General features: G+C 43.2%; 1 protein-coding gene across 4 annotated transcripts in view; it reads right to left on the bottom strand.

Annotated features, from left to right (window-relative positions):
- The window catches only part of CKAP2 (cytoskeleton associated protein 2), a 60,713-nt gene that overhangs the window by 8,197 nt on the left and 34,529 nt on the right, over positions 1-17,987 (bottom strand). For all 4 annotated transcript variants that reach the window (XM_045014704.1, XM_045014712.1, XM_045014731.1 and 1 more), the window contains 3 exons: positions 12,144-12,231; positions 10,665-10,743; positions 497-1,350 (listed from right to left, as the gene is read on the bottom strand). In XM_045014704.1, the coding sequence (XP_044870639.1) occupies positions 497-1,350; positions 10,665-10,743; positions 12,144-12,231 (1,021 nt within the window). The remainder of the gene's footprint in view (positions 1-496; positions 1,351-10,664; positions 10,744-12,143; positions 12,232-17,987) is intronic.

The raw sequence follows: 17,987 nt of genomic DNA on the forward strand, positions 1-17,987 counted from the left end.
CTGTCTAGTTCTCCTCCCCATTACACAGTTTCTAATGAATATTACACTCTACGTACATCATGCACTAAGCTATCTTTTGTAAGTTGCTGTTTGTCTGTGGTTTGATTACATGTACACCAGTGTCAGGTTTGCCAAGGCCAACACAACACAAGGCCTGTAACACTGGAGAGGTGTTTCTCTGATACTGCAGAAACTACAACGAAGCAGGACAAGTTAAGAGCCTAAAATGCTGCTGCAATATCTGAATTCTACTCCTCAGTTTTAAATCTTGGTTTCTTTAGAGTCTGATGGCTTTCAACCAGAAAAAGATAGTTTGCAGTTCTAAGCACAAAAATTTCCATAAACAAACTTACTAGTGGACCTAAAAGCAATGTGAGCACATCCACTCATAGCTGAAACAAGACTATTGAGATCCATTTGAGGGGCGGAGCGGGAGAGAGTCACCTTTCCAAAAAAAAAAAAAAAACACAACACAGAATTTGATTAATGCAGTTACCTTCTCTCTTCTGTTGACTCTTTTGGCAGAACATATTTTCTGTTGCCAGCTTTTGAATCCTGGGTGGCCTTGGTACCACAGGTTACAGAAATAGACTTTGCTGAAGTTCCTAATCTGACATCTCTGAGTGGAACCTCAGTTCTCTTTGTCCCAGGCACAGAAGGGGGCTTAGCATTGTGAAGAGCTGTCTTTAATGATGGTGACCCACTTCTATCAGGCTTTTTCTGGACAGTCATATTATTTGCAGACACACTTGTGACTATTTGTTTCTCCTTGTTCTGGATGGACTTTGAGTGGGTGCTATGAGAAGCCCTCACAGGTGGTCTCTTCTGAAAGGGGGTGGCATGTATAGGTTTAGCAGCACTAGACAAATTTGTGGCTCTAATATTATTTATGACTGCATTATTGCTGCTGGTGGATGATGGTCTCACTGCTGGTTTGGTGGCAGGAGCTACAGGTTTCTTGTTTGCCAAAGAACTCTTTGCATCCTCATTTTCTAGTGTTTTTCGGAAGGAGTTTATCTTTGATGGGATAACCTTGCCACAATATGAGCCGGGCACGTGTTTCTTTGGCAGGCTGACAGAGTTCTGCTTGTCTGCAATCAGTTGCTTTTCTTTGTTGTTTCTTTTGTGCAGGAAGGACTGGCTAAATGACACACGATACGTTTTTATTTCAACAGCTTCATCTTTGGAAGTGTTAATAGCTGAACTAAAATCTTCAGGACAGGAATTTGTTCCTACAGTTGAGTTTGTCAATATGGTAGTGGTTTTCAAGGTTTCATCCTTTGAAGCAGTGCTTTTTTTCAGAGTGTTTGATTGAGTCCATGGAGGTCTATTAGCATTTTCTTTATCTTCCTGAAATTGGAAGTAACATGAAAAATATTAAAAATGTGTAACATATGGCAATAATGTAAGCTGCTGAAATGAAATGCAGAAGCCTTCCAATTGGTGGTAGGCTTATAAGACTTTGGGGGAAATTAATACTGTAAGTTGGCCTTGAAGAAAATGGGGATGCATCACACCTACAAGGGAGTCAAACAAGGGGAATATGAACTGTTATTTCTACTTGCCACTGCAAAATCTTCACCCAAGCATTGAATAGGGATAAGAGAGGCGACTGTCTCTAGAATCTAAAGCAGTGGTTCTCAACCAGGGTGTGACACACTATGCCTCAGGGGGGAGTGCCCTGTAACCCACATATTCATCGTTTATATACAATTGTGATATTTTATATAAAGCATGCCATATGAGGTATCAGGGAAAAGGTTATGATCTGCTGAAAGCCATGGTTCTATCTAAATACGTATATCATTAGTGCATATGAAGTTATGAAATTGCGTTGAATGGTTGTCACTAAAACATGCTGAGAGTTGGGGAATTGCCCAGACATTAGATCCCTAGAGACAAGGACAAGGGAGCTAACCAACGCCCAGGCGGGTGTCAAACAACCATTGTCCAGCAAGGAAGCTACAATGCAATGACTCACTTGCACAAGCCACACCAGGGGAATTGCTCAACCTTGCCTGGTGACTTGGCAATGCCCATCAGATATGCCTGGACTTGTGTTCTCCAAGCACATGGACTGAGAGTATAAAACAGAACACAGTGGCCTCATGCTTGGCCTTTTCTCCTCGCCTCATCTATGGTGCAAGCAACAAGGACACTCAGAAGACTCCAACAGAGAAGACTGGCCCTGTGTACTTTGAACCGCAATGTCCAGTGGGGTAAGGAAAACTGCTTAACCTAGAATGTTGCCCAGTCTCATAGGGTTGAGAGTTTAGACTGCATGCTTATATATTTTATTTTGGTAACTAGCTGACTTTTTGCCCATCACTTAAAATCTCTCTTTTGTAGTCAAACTTGTTTTACTGTTTATCTTTACCAGTGAGTTTGCCTGAAGTGTTTGGTAAATCTACTCAGGTTCACAAAGGCTGGTGTATATCAACTTTCCATTGATGAAGTGGTGAACCAATTAATAAACTTGCACTGCTTATCTTGAGCAAAGCAAGACGGTATATTCCTGAGGTACAAGGCTAGGAGCTGGGGGGAAGGTGGGGGGGGATTTGGCTGGTGCCTTTCTCCATGTGATTCATGAGTGGGCTCTGGGAGCATTCATGCAATCTAGCCAGGTGGGGGAGCTCCACATGCAGTTGTTCTGAGTGATAACAGCGCCTGGAGGGTGTTGTTGCTTGTCACTAGCAAAGCATTGTGAGAGACAGCCCAGGCTAGAGAGTTAAGAGGGCACAGGGGTCCCAGTCCCAGGCTGCATCCCAGGGATCCCACCACAGAGGGGCACATGTACTCCGGGCATACACAGAGTTCTTCCAGGGGGTACATCAACTCATCTAGATATTTGCCTAGTTTTACAACAGATTACATAAAAAGCATTAGCAAATCCAGCACAAACTAAAAATACACTGAAACATAAGTACAATATTTATATTCCAATTGATTTATTTTATAATTATATGGTAAAAATGAGAAAGCAAGCAATTTTTCAGTAATAGTGTTCTGTGACACTTTTGTATTTGTAGGTCTGATTTTGTAAGCAAGTCGTTTTTAAAGCAAGGTGAAACTTGGGGATACACAAGACAAATCAGACTCCTGAAAGGGGTACAGTAGTCTGGGAAGGTTGAGAGCCAGTGGTCTAAAGTAATTCTGTCAAAGATACGGCCTGCAGGTCAGATTCAGACTTACAGAATCTAACTTTTGATTCTTAAAAAATATTTCTAGCCCACAGAACTGTAGAGATTGCCTTCCAGACAATGTTACTCCTGGTAGAATTCTGCACCAATAAAAGTTCTGCAACAAAAAATTAGAAATGTTGCGCACAGTATTTTAAAATTCTGCATATTTTGTCAAAACACCACAATAAAATCATACCAGTTTCACTTATTTTTGGTCATTTATTTCAAGATACCTGTTAGCAAGTACGTCTGTAACAACACAAACAAAAAAGATTCAGGATATGTTTTTGGACAAATAGATTCCTTACTAGGCATATTACAGACCGCTTAGTAAGCACGAACAGCAGAGGCTAACAGAGGGAGTTCACCTGGGATCTGTCTGAGAGGAGGTACGCTAGGTGCTGCAGTAGGGAGGCTGTGTTGGTGGGTCTTGAGTGGGCCTGACTGTTATAAAAAGGCAGTCAGCAGCAAACCAGCTGAGCAGCGAACAGCGGAGGCTAACAGAGGGAGTTTGCCTAGGGAGAGCCCACTGAGGCTTTCATCTTGCAGGCTCCTGTGAGTTGCTGCAACAGCTGAGGAAGCTCTTAGAAGGAAGAAATTATGGAAGGTGAGCGTTCAGCTGTTGTAACCTGCACAGGTTGTGCCATGTTTGTCTTTCTTCCACAGGACAGAAGTGACTTTGTCTGTACAAAGTGTGAGCTGGTCTCCATATTGGAAGAGAAGGTTCGAGGTCTGGAGCAACAAGCATCAACCCTGCATTGCATAAAAATGAAGATTTCCTAGACAGATATCAGGATACGCTTCTACGGGCACAACGTTCTGAAGAATCGGAGCAGGCTGCGCAGAGGGGACAGAAGGACGGTGAAGAAATTTGGCAGCATGTGACCTCCAGAAGAAAAAAAGAGGAGTGTCCATGTACCAGCAATGGCGATACAGGTGAGCAACAGTTTTCATGTTCTCTCTACAGGTACTAATGCAGAGAGTGGACTAGATACATCTGATGGAAGGGAGCAGAAGGAGACTCCACCGATTAGAAGGCATAAGATGCACTGTCCTAGGGAAGGGGGTTCCATAACCACCACTCCCAAGAGAAGGAGGTGGGTGGTGGGGGTCGGGGACTCAGTCATCTATCTGCCGCCCCGACCGAGAAAACCGAGAGGTCTGCTACTTGCCAGGAGCTAGGATTCACGATGTGACGGAGAGACTGCCAAGACTCATCAAGCCCTCGGATCACTACCCCTTCCTGCTTCTCCACGTGGGCACCAATGATACTGCTAAGAATGACCTTGAGCAGATCACTGCAGTCTACGTGGCTCTGGGAAGAAGGATAAAAGAGTCTGAGGTGCAAGTGGTGTTCTCGCCCATCGTCCCTGTGCAGGGAAAAGACCTGGGTAGAGACCGTCTAATTGTAGAAGTCAACGAATGGCTATGCAGGTGATGTCGGAGAGAAGGCTTTGGATTCTTTGACCTTGGGATGGTGTTCCAAGAAGGAAGAGTGCTAGGCAGAGATGGGCTCCACTCAACAAAGAGAGGGAAGAGCATCTTTGCAAGCAGGCTGGCAAGCCTAGTGAGGAGGGCTTTAAACTAGGTTCACCGGGGGAAGGAGACCAAAGCCCTGAGGTAAGTGGGGAAATGGGATACCGGGAGGAAGCACGAGCGGGAAAGTGCAAGAGGGGAGGACTCCTGTCTCAGACTGAGAAAGCGGGAGCATCAGCGAGTTATCTTAAGTGCTTATGCACAAATGCAAGAAGCCTGGGAAACAAGCAGGGAGAACTGGAAGTCCTGGCACAGTCAAGACTTGGTGAGATAACTCACATGACTGGAGTACTGTCATGGATGGAAAAGGTTGGGAAGTTTCATTGTATGTAAGAGAGGAGTATGACTGCTCAGAGCTCCAGTATGAAACTGCAGAAAAACCTGAGTCTCTGGATTAAGTTTAGAAGTGTGAGCAACAAGGGTGATGTCATGGTGGGAGTCTTCTATAGACTACCAGGTCATGGGGGGGGGGATGAGGTGGACGAGGCTTTCTTCCGGCAACTAGCAGAAGTTACTAGATCACAGGCCCTGGTTCTCATGGGAGACTTCAATCACCCTGATATCTGCCGGGAGAGCAATACAGTGGTGCACAGACAATCCAGGAAGTTTTTGGAAAGTGTAGGGGACAATTTCCTAGTGCAAGTGCTGGAGGAACCAACAAGGGGCAGAGCTCTTCTAGACCTGCTGCTCACAAACCAGGAAGAATTAGTAGGGGAAGCAAAAGTGGATGGGAACCTGGGAGGCAGTGACCATGAGATGGTCAAGTTCAGGATCCTGACACAAGGAAGAAAGGAGAGCAGCAGAATACATACCCTGAACTTCAGAAAAGCAGACTGACTCCATCAGGGAACTGATAGGCAGGATCCCCTGGGAGAACAACATGAGGGGGAAAGGAGTACAGGAGAGCTGGCTGTATTTTAAAGAATCCTTATTGAGGTTGCAGGAAAAAAACATCCCGATGTGTAGAAAGAATAGTAAATATGACAGGCGACCAGCTTGGCTTAATTGTGAAATCCTTGCTGATCTTAAATGCAAAAAAGAAGCTTACAAGAAGTGGATGATTGGACAAATGACCAGGGAGGAATATAAAAATAATGCTCAGGCATGCAGGAGTGAAATCAGGAAGGCCAAATCACACTTGGAGTTGCAGCTAGCAAGAGATGTTAAGAGTAACAAGAAGGGTTTCTTCAGGTATGTTAGCAACAAGAAGAAAGTCAAGGAAACTGTGGGCCCCTTACTGAATGAGGAAGGGAACCTAGTGACAGAAGATGTGGAAAAAGCTAATATACTCAATGCTTTTTTTGCCTCTGTCTTCACGAACAAGGTCAGCTCCCAGACCACTGCACTGGGCAGCACAGTATGGGGAGGTGACCAGCCCTCTGTGGAGAAAAGTGGTTCGGGACTATTTAGAAAAACTGGACGAGCACAAGTCCATGGGGCCGGATGCGCTGCATCTGAGGATTGCAGAGCCATTGGCCATTATCTTTGAAAACTCATGGCGAACGAGGGAGGTCCCGGATGACTGGGAAAAGGCTAACGTAGTGCCCATCTTTAAAAAAGGGAAGGAGGAGGATCCGGGGAGCTACAGGCCAGTCAGCCTCACCTCAGTCCCTGGAAAAATCATGGAGCAGATCCTTGAGGAATCAATTCTGAAGCACTTACAGGAGAGGAAAGTGATCAGGAACAGTCAACATAGATTCACCAAGGGCAAGTCATGCCTGACTAACCTAATTGCCTTCTATGAGGAGATAACTGGGTCTGTGGATGAGGGGAAAGCAGTGGATGTGTTATTCCTTGACTTTAGCAAAGCTTTTGATACGGTCTCCCACAGTATTCTTGCCAGCAAGTTAAAGAAGTATGGGCTGGATAAATGGACTATAAGGTGGATAGAAAGCTGTCTACATCGTTCGGCTCAACGGGTAATGATCAATGGCTCCATGTCTATTTGGCAGCCGGTTTCAAGCGGAGTGCCCCAGGGGTCGGTTTTGTTCAATATCTTCATTAATGATCTGGAGGATGGCGTGGACTGAACTCTCAGCAAGTTTGCAGATGACACTAAACTGGGAAGAGTGGTAGATACGCTGGAGGGTAGGGATAGGCCTAGACAAATTAGAGGATTGGGCCAAAAGAAACCTGATGAGGTTCAACAAGGACAGATGCAGAGTCCTGCACTTAGGACGGAAGAATCCCATTCACTGTTACAGACTAGGGACCGAATGACTGGGCAGCAGTTCTGCAGAAAGGGACCTAGGGGTTACAGTGGACGAAAAGCTGAATATGAGTCAACAGTGTGCCCTTGTTGCCAAGAAGGCTAATGGCATTTTGGGTTGTATAAGTAGGGGCATTTCCAGCAGATCAAGGGATGTGATCATTCCCCTCTATTCGACATTGGTGAGGCCTCACCTGGAGTATTGTGTCCAGTTTTGGGCCCCACACTACAAGACGGATGTGGAAGAATTGGAAAGAGTCCAGCAGAGGGCCACAAAAATGATTATGGGGCTGGAGCACATGACTTATGAGGAGAGGCTGAGGGAACTGGGATTGTTTAGTCTGCAGAAGAGAAGAATGAGAGGAGATTTGATAGCTGCTTTCAACTACCTGAAAGGGGGTTCCAAAGAGGATGGATCTATACTGTTCTCAGTGGTACCTGATGAAAGAACAAGGAGTAATGGTCTCAAGTTGCAACGGGGGAGGTTTAGGCTGGCTATTAGGAAAAACTTTTTCACTAGTAGGGTGGTGAAGCACTGGAATGGGTTACCTAGGGAGGTGGTAGAATCTCCTTCCTTAGAGGTTTTTAAGGTCAAGCTTGACAAAGCCCTGGCTGGGATGATTTAGTTAGGAATTGGTCCTGCTTTGAGCAGGGGGTTGGACTAGATGGACCTCCTGAGGTCCCTTGCAACCCTGATATTCTATGAATTCATTTAAACTACAGTTCAGAGCCGTATTTCCCACACTCCTCAGAAGCAGTGCAAAAGCTTGGGGGAGTCAGAGGCAACAGAGGAGCTGAAGGAAAGGGAAGTAAATTGCTGGGAAGGAGCCTGGGTGTGAACTTGGAGGGTTGTCAGATATGAGTGGGAAAAGTATGGAACAGGTTTTTTGGGGGGTGGGGATGGATTGTTAGGGAGCATCCCCCATGTAGACCCTGGCTGACCCCTAGCCTCTCCCATTCAGTCAGCACATCTGTGCCCCCACCCAGCCACTCACCTGTCCCTATGTCTCCCTGTACCCCACTCCACATGTGTCTGAGCCCCCACGCAGCCACCCGTTCCCTGTATCCCTCCCCCATCCCAATGCATCTGTCCCCACATAGCTCTGCACCCCCTCTCCATGTGTCTCTGCACCTCCCTCCCCCCTGTGGCCCTGTGCCTCCACTCCCATTCAGCCCCTTCCCCAGTTTGTCGTCCCCCACTAGCTCCTATCTCCTGACCTGGCCTACTGGGAAGGCAGCTCTCTTTTCCCTCACTGGCAGGGAGCTGCAGCTGTGTTCCATCACCACAGCACCCTCTGATGGGCAAAAGGCAGAACTGCAGCAACAGTTTGGCAGAAGCTTTTTTCTGCGCAAAAAGTAAATCTGCGGTGCTCATTAATTACGTGCACACGCAGTAGCACAAAATTCCCACAGGAGAAAGACATGAACTAAATATAAACCAATGTCACATCCTTTCCCTGAGGGAGCAGACAGCCCAAAATGACATCTTGGGTGCGAACACCCCATCACCTTGTAATCCTACTGGAGAATCAAATACAAAACCCAGTGAATACTTAAAAGTCAAACATTAACTATTTCATTGCTGACTATTTTAGCAGATGAAATGGAAAAGGTGGTGGGGAGAGAAGGCCTCCAAAAGTTGGAATTGGAAGTTGCTGCAAGGAGGGAAGTACAGAGTGAGAGAAACAAGAGTAAATAGCTGTGGCTTAAAGGGGAGTACATGTTTCTTACTGAACCTGACAATAAGGTACTGAATAAATAAAAAAAGTTTAGTTACTACATACTCTGTTCTTCCCTTGGTCTTTGTGCAAGCCACCTCCTGACATTAATAGGAGATTCCTTGTAGGTTGAGGGGAGTATAAAGTTATATCCCAGCCCACAGATTATTAAATATGGAATCCAACCCTCTCCCCCAAATGAGTTTGACAGCCCTGCTCTACAGCAAATGATGTAGTGCAGCAACCAGCATATGTAAGAGAAAGTTGAAAGATCCAATGAGTTTGATGGCAAAAATGCTCTCTCCAAGATGTAGGTCAACTGTCCTTCTGGGACACTAGCCTTTTTCTCTTTCTGAGACACTAACTTTTTTCTAGGTCTTTTCTTAGGGCTTTTTTTTGGCACGGGGGGGGGGGGGGCGCAGAAAACAGGTGGGAGAGCATAGACTACTAAAAACTTAACTTTTAATAAGTTAATTTCTAGGATCTCATTTTACCAGTTAGAGGGACACTAAGTTTAGGGCCATAGGGCATGCCTTGTTTGAGAAAGGTAAGCCCCAAGCAGCATCACAAGAGGCCTTATAGATTTCACACAATTATCTGGAACCTCATGGGCTGTGGAGGGCATCACAAATTTTTTTAAAGCTGTTTTTATGCTGCATGAGATTTAGAAAGGAAGTTTTAGGACTTAACCGAGTTAACAGTGTTCTTTCCGCACAGGAAGTGGATATCTATGAAACCCATCTTGTTCATCCTCTTATCAATGAAATATTGATCCCTTTCATCTACTCTAAGGGTTTCCTCAACTCTTCCTTTGGGTGGTTTTCTACAGCTCGAGTTCTCCCCACTGGGCAACTTCCTGCCTAGCACTCAGTTCCAACATTCCTTCTTAATTTCATTCTATTACTTCTAATTTTATTCTTGTTATATTAGTTATACTCTGTGGTTGATGGCTTACACCTTTCAAATTGGAAATCCTGAAATTGTGGATATTCTGATATTTTCCCCTTTTCCTGACAAGGCAATTTGTGGAGAGGAAATTTCAATTTGATTGTTCAATCTCCTCTTACAAGTTGTCCTACCAACAATCTCTGTGCACATCAGATCTGGAAAGGCCATATGCAGTGATCTACAAGTGGGGAAAGAGCATTTTTAAGCTCTAAGATTTTTAGCAGATTACTTCCGAACATACTCACGAGGTTTATCGGTGCCTTATAACTTTGAGAAGCACACAATTCACAATTATACCCATGCCACATTAGATTTTTATCAACAGCTTTTTACTGTGGTCCTGTTAAAGTGATATTAGACCTTTTACAGTAGAACTTTCCACTCCCTTAACAGCTAAAGAGATTTTTCTCAAACTTTAAAATACAAAGACCAAACATGGAAAATTTCAGCCAAAAATTATTTCCTGAAATCATGAGTATGTGAAGACAGGATATCAGAACGGAATTTATTCCACAGTTTGAACTATAGGTGTCACAGTAAAATAATTCCATTAATCAGTCCCTTCAGTCTCCTATTAGTCAGTTCAGAAAGCTTATTCTGTACTGGAGAAAAAATATTGGGATACAGTATATCCATAAAGATAGCACTTTGTAAGACTCTGCAGGAGCACAGATTAAGATTTCATTCACACTAACCAGTTAACCATTTACTGCTACATGTATACACATGTAGGGGGGAGGGATAGCTCAGTGGTTTGAGCATTGGCTTGCTAAACCCAGGGTTGTGAGTTCAATCCTTGAGGGGGCCACTTAGGGATCTGAGGCAAAAATTGGTCCCGCTAGTGAAGGCAGGGGGCTGGACTTGATGACCTTTCAAGGTCCCTTCCAGTTCTAGGAGATTGGTATATCTCCAATTATTATTATTACATTTTTCCATGTTGTGGAAGTCACTTATGTTAATGCTAAACAACAAAACGTGATTTGAATTTGTAGCTACAAATTCAAACAAGCAGTTTTACCAGTGTCTATCAGTTATGTAAAGGAAAAAACCCTCATACAAAAAAAAACTTACCATTTTCTGCTTAGCAGATTTTAAGACCTTTATTTTGTCTTCCAGTTTATCACTAGCTGCTTTCCCAGTTCTGTTATTGCTTTTAAAAAAGTCAAAAGCAAAGAGTTAAGAATAGCTAAAAATATATTTTGCATAATATACACTATAGTAACATTTCTCTATGTTAAGCAGGGAAACCACCAAGATCTAGCATTCATGGTATCCACAAGATAGCACAATAGTAAGTTTGTCCCAAAAGGGAATCTATTTCAGTTTGAATTTACAAATCAAAACCACTGCATAGCAATATTTCATGCCACAAGCATAAAACACGTATACCAGTTCCTCTTGCTAACACAGAAGAGAAACAAAGTTAGTAGCTATTATTTTTGCTATAGAACAATGGTTTTCAAACTGCGGATCATGACCCAGTACTGGGTCGTGGCGGCTCTGGACAGCACCACCAACCGGGCCATTAAAATCCCATCAGCAGTGCTGCCTAGCTGAGGCAGGCTAGTCCCTACCTGTTCTAAAAACCATGCTGCACCCTGGATGCAGCGAGCAGCAGGTCCAGCTCCTAGGCAGGGGGGCCACAGGGCTCCACATGCTGCCTCTGCCCCGAGCACCAGCTCCACACTCCCATTGGCCGTTTCCCAATGGGGGGGCAGTGCCTGCAGGCGAGAGCCTCACAGAGCCGCTTACGCACCTCTGCCTAGAAGCCAGATCTGCTGCTGGCCACTTCCAGGGCGCAGTATGATCCGTGGTGCCAGGACAGGCAGGAAGCCTGCCTTAGCACCCTCGCTGCACCGCTGACTGGGAGCCGCCCAAGGTAAGCCTGCATCCCAATCCCCCCCAAATCCAGAGCCCCTTCCTGCACCCCAAACACCTCATCCCCAGCCCAAACCAAAAAAGAGTAAGCAAGTGAAAGGACAGATTTAAGTACTCAATGAGGATGAGCAATATTGCCGCTGCATTGATAATTAGGGTTAGAAATCATTGTACTAAGTTAGCATGATGTTTCCAGTGAACATCCTGACCTGCTACAAATTAGCTGTAGAAATATAGCAAATATTTGACATCTTATGCTAATTCTCACAACACCCTTAAGGAGGTAAGCAAGTCTTATTCCTGGTTTTATAGATGGGAAATTTGACGCACAGAGGTTAAGTGACCTGCAAAGGTCATGCAACAAATCAATAGCAGAGCCAGGATTAGAACTCAGATTCTCTTACTCAGTCCTTCTTACCACACTATATCCACTCTACAGGTTTGCTATCACTTATACTTCTAGGAAATACGTTGTGTTAAGCAGCATTTGTTACTCAGAGGCTTTTAGCCAGGAGCATGATATAAAACTCAAGAGATTTAAATAATGTAACTTTTTAAAATTTGGTTAAGTGCTATTGATTGGTAATTCAGATACCCACAGCAAGAGTGTAAAGGGGTAAACTGGCCCCTTCATGGTAGGCAGATTTAATTAAACAAAGGTATTGACTCCACCTGATATTTGTCCGCTTCTCCTGTATGAGCAATCCAGAAATGGCCTTTTTTCTTAACAAGTATTCTTCAACCTTTTGTCTTCTTTGTTCTAATGGATTAAAAAAAAGTTGAACATTTTTTAGTGTTACACAAAATCCTTATTTCCAGCTCAAACCATTTCTAACAAATTTATAAGAATCAAATTGGCCTAAACATATCTCATTTTTATCAAGACTCAAAAGACAAAATAAATAAATAAATAAAGCCTCTGGGCAGAGATTTGAAGAAAAGGATTTTTATATATAGTCAGAATTTTAATAGCCACACACTGAGCAATTTTATCTTTATTTTCATTTAACACTTTGTATATATTCAAGTGTAGCTTATTTACACATTTCTCACAGTTGGTGTTCTGCTAAATTAACCATTGAACAAGAAGAACCCCCAAGTCACAGAGGTGTTCTTTTGTTCTCTGTGGCTGCCTCTACAGGGACTGTTACCTCATCTACCGTGGATCTAGCATTGGTGCAGTTCCACTTGCAGCAGCAACAATGAAGTGCTATCATAAAGGGCACAGAGGAGCTTATGCCAGCATTGAGTCTACAGACAGACAACACTGGTAAAAAAGCCATCAGAACCTGATCTTCATTTTATATTTGTGCTTTTTTGTCACCACCCAGATGCAGAACAAGCATGAAGAAATGTTTATTTAGATATAGTCTTACCATGTAAAAAGGCCTGAAAGGGTTGGTTGGTTTTTTGTTTTGTTTTGTTTGGGGGGGGGGGGTTGTTTTTTTTTTTTAAAGAAAACACCACAAACCTGGTTTTAACACCTCAGTGAGACACTCAGGAATGTGAAGCCTTAATTTCTGTTTTTACTGCAGGAGTTGGACAACTGATGTAGACAGAGAATTCTCTCAGCCCCCTAACTGAAGGGGCAGGGTGCTGAATCTTCAGCCAAGCTTCCCCACTCAACACACAATTCAGTATTAAGGGTCTCAATGGAAGTCACTTCCTATCTCAATCAGTTTTCACCCCCACAGGTTTTCTAGTGTCATAAGACTAGTAGTTCTCTAGTTATTGTCAGTCATTTGGTAAGAGAAAGGTGAACAAAAACAAGTAGAATTTTTTATTATTATTTGGTGTGGGGGGGGGGGGAAGCTACAAACCTTTCAGGCATTTCAAAAAATCTACCATAAAGCATGAGGGAGAACAAACCTAGGTCTTGTCTATACTGCCACTTTGCAGCACTGCAACTTTCTGGTGGTTCAGGGATATGAAAAAAAACATACCCCTAAGTGCTGCAAGTTTCAGGGCTTGGCTACACTTACAAATTTGCAGAGCTGCAGCAGGGTGTGAAAACACACCCTCTCCAGCGCTGCAAATTGCGGCGCTGCAAAGCGCCAGTGTGGTCAAAGCCCCAAAGCTGTCCGTTATTCCCCACAGGGAGGTGGAGTACGGACAGCGCTGGGAGAGCTCTCTCCCAGCGCTGGTGCTTTGATTACACTTAGCGCTTCAAAGCGCTGCCGCGGCAGCGCTTTGAAGTGTAAGTGTAGCCAAAGCCTCAGCATTGTAAAGTGGCAGTGTAGAGTTAATCCCCTCGTGGAGGTGGGTTTTTTTACAGTGCTGGTGACGCAACTACACTGCTGTGCTTTAGTTCCCTGGCCCACTTTTTGGTCCCCGTGTCAGAAGTTAAGGATGCAGTGTTCAGATTTTAAATCTGAATTCTATACAATAGTGTGATGTGTTAAATCTTTAATCTAGGATTACTGTTTTAACATCGTAACATTCATTGTTAATATTTCACCTCTTGGTGCTGGGTTTTGGAAGAATGTTTATGCTATATAATATATACACATTTATTTATCAGAGGGGTAGCCGTGTTAGTCTGGTTCTGTAAAAGTTAGTCTGGTCCTGGGGCACCTTATAGACTAACAGACGTTTTGCAGCATGAGCTTTCGTGGGTGAATACCCACTTCTTCAGATGCAAGTGGTGGAAATTTCCTGGGGCAGGTATATATAAGCAAGCAAGAAGCAAGCTAGAGATAACGAGGTTAGATCAATCAGGGAGGATGAGGCCCTGTTCTAGCAGTTGAAGTGTGAAAACCAAGGGAGGAGAAACTGGTTCTGTAATTGGCAAGCCATTCACAGTCTTTGTTTAGTCCTGAGCTGATGGTGTCAAATTTGCAGATGAACTGGAGCTCAGCAGTTTCTCTTTGAAGTCTGGTCCTAAAGTTTTTTTGCTGTAGGATGGCCACCTTAAGATCTGCTATTGTGTGGCCAGGGAGGTTGAAGTGTTCTCCTACAGGTTTTTGTATATTGCCATTCCTAATGTCTGATTTGTGTCCATTTATCCTTTTCCTTAGAGACTGTCCAGTTTGGCCGATGTACATAGCAGAGGGGCATTGCTGGCATATGATGGCATATATTACCACATTTATTTGGTTGCCTCTATCAATGGAGGACTTTGGTTGATATCAGCTGTTAGAGGCCATGTGAGGGAAGGTGCAGCTTGTTCCCCACTGCGACTTCAGGTGAAAGGTTAAAAATCTGCTTTTCACAGAACTAGAAAAGACTTTTCTAAGGTATAAGCTCCAGAGAAAAATTCCATTCTATCTCCACCTGCTTTTCTATTTGCTTCCTTCTCACCTCCTGTCCAATGTGTTTAAAAAGTCCGTTGAAAATAGTACTGTGACAGAGGAAAGAAAAGGCATTAAGGAAGATTTAGGATTGCACTATGAGCATACTGGTGACAACACTATGCTGGTGTTTCATTAGACCCAGGATTGGTCTACACTACACTATACCACTGTAATAATAGCAGTTAGGGGTATGAGGTTTTTGTAACCGAGTCCACACTAAGGCTTTTATATCGGAATAAAGGTGCCTTATACCCTTTATGACAGTCTATCCCTGTGTTCACACCATTGTAATATTGTTTGTACAGTTCAAGTTTGCCTAGTGATGTATTTGAAAACTCAATTTGCTGGTCAGTATTGTCCTGGTAAAATATGTTTGGTAACATTGGAGTTTAATAATCCCATACAGAGGAATCTTACAACACACATTCCAAACCTTACAGCCCTGCCCAAACAGAAGGTGGCAAACAGGTTTATCCTAAGCAAAGGAAAGAATGTGTGCTTGCCTTCATTTGCATTTAAGCAGTAAAGAAAAGTCATCAAGCAGGAAGGGAACACAAAGGAAGTTCAAACAGGTGGGGGGAAAAAACAGCAGGGAATATCCTCCCACATAGACTGTCTCCTGAGTCTCAGCTGGAAATATTTTTCAAGACAGGGACAAACAATAAAAAAAGGACAAACACCCCAAGGCACCACTCTTTCTACCCTGCCTATCACAGTCTCCAGAAGGTCATATGTTGGGAGGGGGGATAGCTCAGTGGTTTGAGCATTAGCCTGCTAAACCCAGGGTTGAGAGTTCAATCCTACAGGGGGCCATTTAGGGAACTGGGGTAAAAAAAAACTGTCTGGGGATTGGTCCTGCTTTGAGCAGGGGGTTAGACTAGATGACCTCCTGAAGTCCCTTCCAACCCTAATATTCTATAATTTACTGCACCTGAAAAGACAAAGGAAGCAGCCATTGGATTCTGGGGGAGGGATCCTGACCCAAAAGAGTTTGGTCAATAAGACTGCAGAAAGCATGTGGTGAAAAACTTTGCTTTAAAGCCAATCATTTGTTAAAGTTGAGCACCAGTAAGCTTTTTATCTTTATTTTTCTTGTAACCATTTGTGACTTTTATTCTTCATTCGTCCTCAATTAAAATCTCTCTTTGTAATTAAACTTGTTTTATTGCTTTATCTAATTCAGTGTGTTCAAGTTGAAGTGTCTGGGTAACTCCATTTGGGGTAACAAGTTGTGCATGTTACTCCCTTAAAGCAATATAGGGCTCAATATATTTGTACTGTTCAGGATAAGGCTAGGCAGTACAGGACCTACTGGGGGTATGTTCGGGTCACCCTGCAGCATAACCGAGGCTGGTAAGAGCCAAGGTATATCTGGCTGGCTCGCTGCAGTACACACAGACATGGCTGGAAGTGATTTACATGCCGGAGGCTTTTTGAGAACAGTCCAGGCTGGAGGCTACAGAAGCAAGGCATTGTAAAGGGTACCCCAGGATACAAAGCCACTCATCAGTCTGCACTGTATAGCTTATTTTTCACAAGCCAGAATAAAGCTATACTGGCATAACCACTTTTATACTGATATAACTGCATCCACAGGGTGGGGGTTGCGAACTTTAAATCAGGAAAACTTTCTAGTTGTTTGCTTAGGAGACTGTCATATGGGACAGTATCAAAAGCCTTACTAAAAATCAAGTTATATCAAATCTACTGCTTTCCCACATCCGCTAGGCCAGTAAGCCTGTCAAAAGAAAAATCAGGTTGGTTTGGCGTGATTTGTTCTTGACAAATCCATGCTGCCTATTCCTTATAGCCCTTTGGTACATAGGAGTCATATTCAAAAGCACTTGTGACTTAGGAGCAAGAGTCCTGTTAACCTCAAAGTGCAAATCCTGATGGACTACAGCCCAATCAAAGCGTTTCAGCTGTCTTGATTTGTGGAAACTCAACCTATAAAAAGGCAACACTGGCTGTAATTACAGAATGGGCTATTTGCTTATCAATTTTATCTGAATTTGTTTTATTCTCATAGTCAAGTCATTAGTAAGGCCTCAGACTTGTCTTTTTCAGCATTTTAAATGTCAAAATTCTCTGGATAAATCAAATTCTATTAACAATTGACCAAACAAGTACAAAAATCATCCACTCTAGCAATTAGACTATAAAGTGGAAAGAAAAAACCCTACCAACATGTAAATAAAACATTCTACTTACGTTTTATAAAATGTGTGGGTTTTTTAAGTCACATTTTTACCTGCCCTATTGAGAACATTTCCCTTTTTGACCAAGTAGGCCCTCCTTTTGCTACTCAAGTTTCCAATCTTGGAGTTCTCTTCAAACCTGAACTGTCTGTGATGACCATATAGCAGCATTGGTCAAGAGCAATTTTATATCTTCCTGCTTAACAAGTTCTGATCTTTCCTTTCAGATACTGATCTCACCAATATCATCCATGTCTATCTCTAGACTGAATTCCTGCAATCTGTTCTAAATGAAGCTAGTTTGCAGCAGACTGATCTTAGAGCATCCTTACTGTAGAATTTGCTTCCCCCACTTAAATCTGACAGTACCCCAAATTAGATCATATTCAAGGCATACCTTCTCAAGGCCCTTTTTGTTTAAGGAGAAAGCAACTGGGATGAACTTAGCTATTTTTTCAGCAGGGGTTGCAGAAGCAGTTTTTTTAAACAAAGTATCTTTAAGGCACAACAGTAGTGATAGTTGTGTATATTAAAGACAAGTTGAATTGTGCTGTCCCTGGAACTGTCACATGCAGGGCTGGTGCAAGGATATTTTGCACCCTAGTGAAACTTCCACCTTGCACCCCCACCCAGCATCGCTTATTAAAAACTTTAAAAAATGAATACTGCATAATGTGCCATTGTTCATTAGAATTAATACATGTTCAGCTTGAAAGTTTATTAAATTTAATTATTTAGTCTACATATTTAATAAAAATAAATGAACAACCTGACAGTGCTGACATTGTTATTGTTTTCAATTTGCATAACCTGGCATGGATCTTAAAATAAATCACATACATTATACACAATACATTGTCACAGAGTAACACATTATAATTTAGAATTTATTTTTCCACAGGGAAAGGAAGCAGACCGGGTTGAGTCAGTGGGGTATTGGGTTTGGTGGGGAAGGGAAGCAGACCGAGTCAGTGGAGTATTGGGTTTGGTGGGGAAGGGAAGCAGACCAGGTTTAGGTATGGAGG

The sequence above is a fragment of the Mauremys mutica genome, chromosome 1, assembly GCF_020497125.1.
Source record: "Mauremys mutica isolate MM-2020 ecotype Southern chromosome 1, ASM2049712v1, whole genome shotgun sequence".
NCBI classification, from domain to species: Eukaryota; Metazoa; Chordata; order Testudines; family Geoemydidae; genus Mauremys; species Mauremys mutica.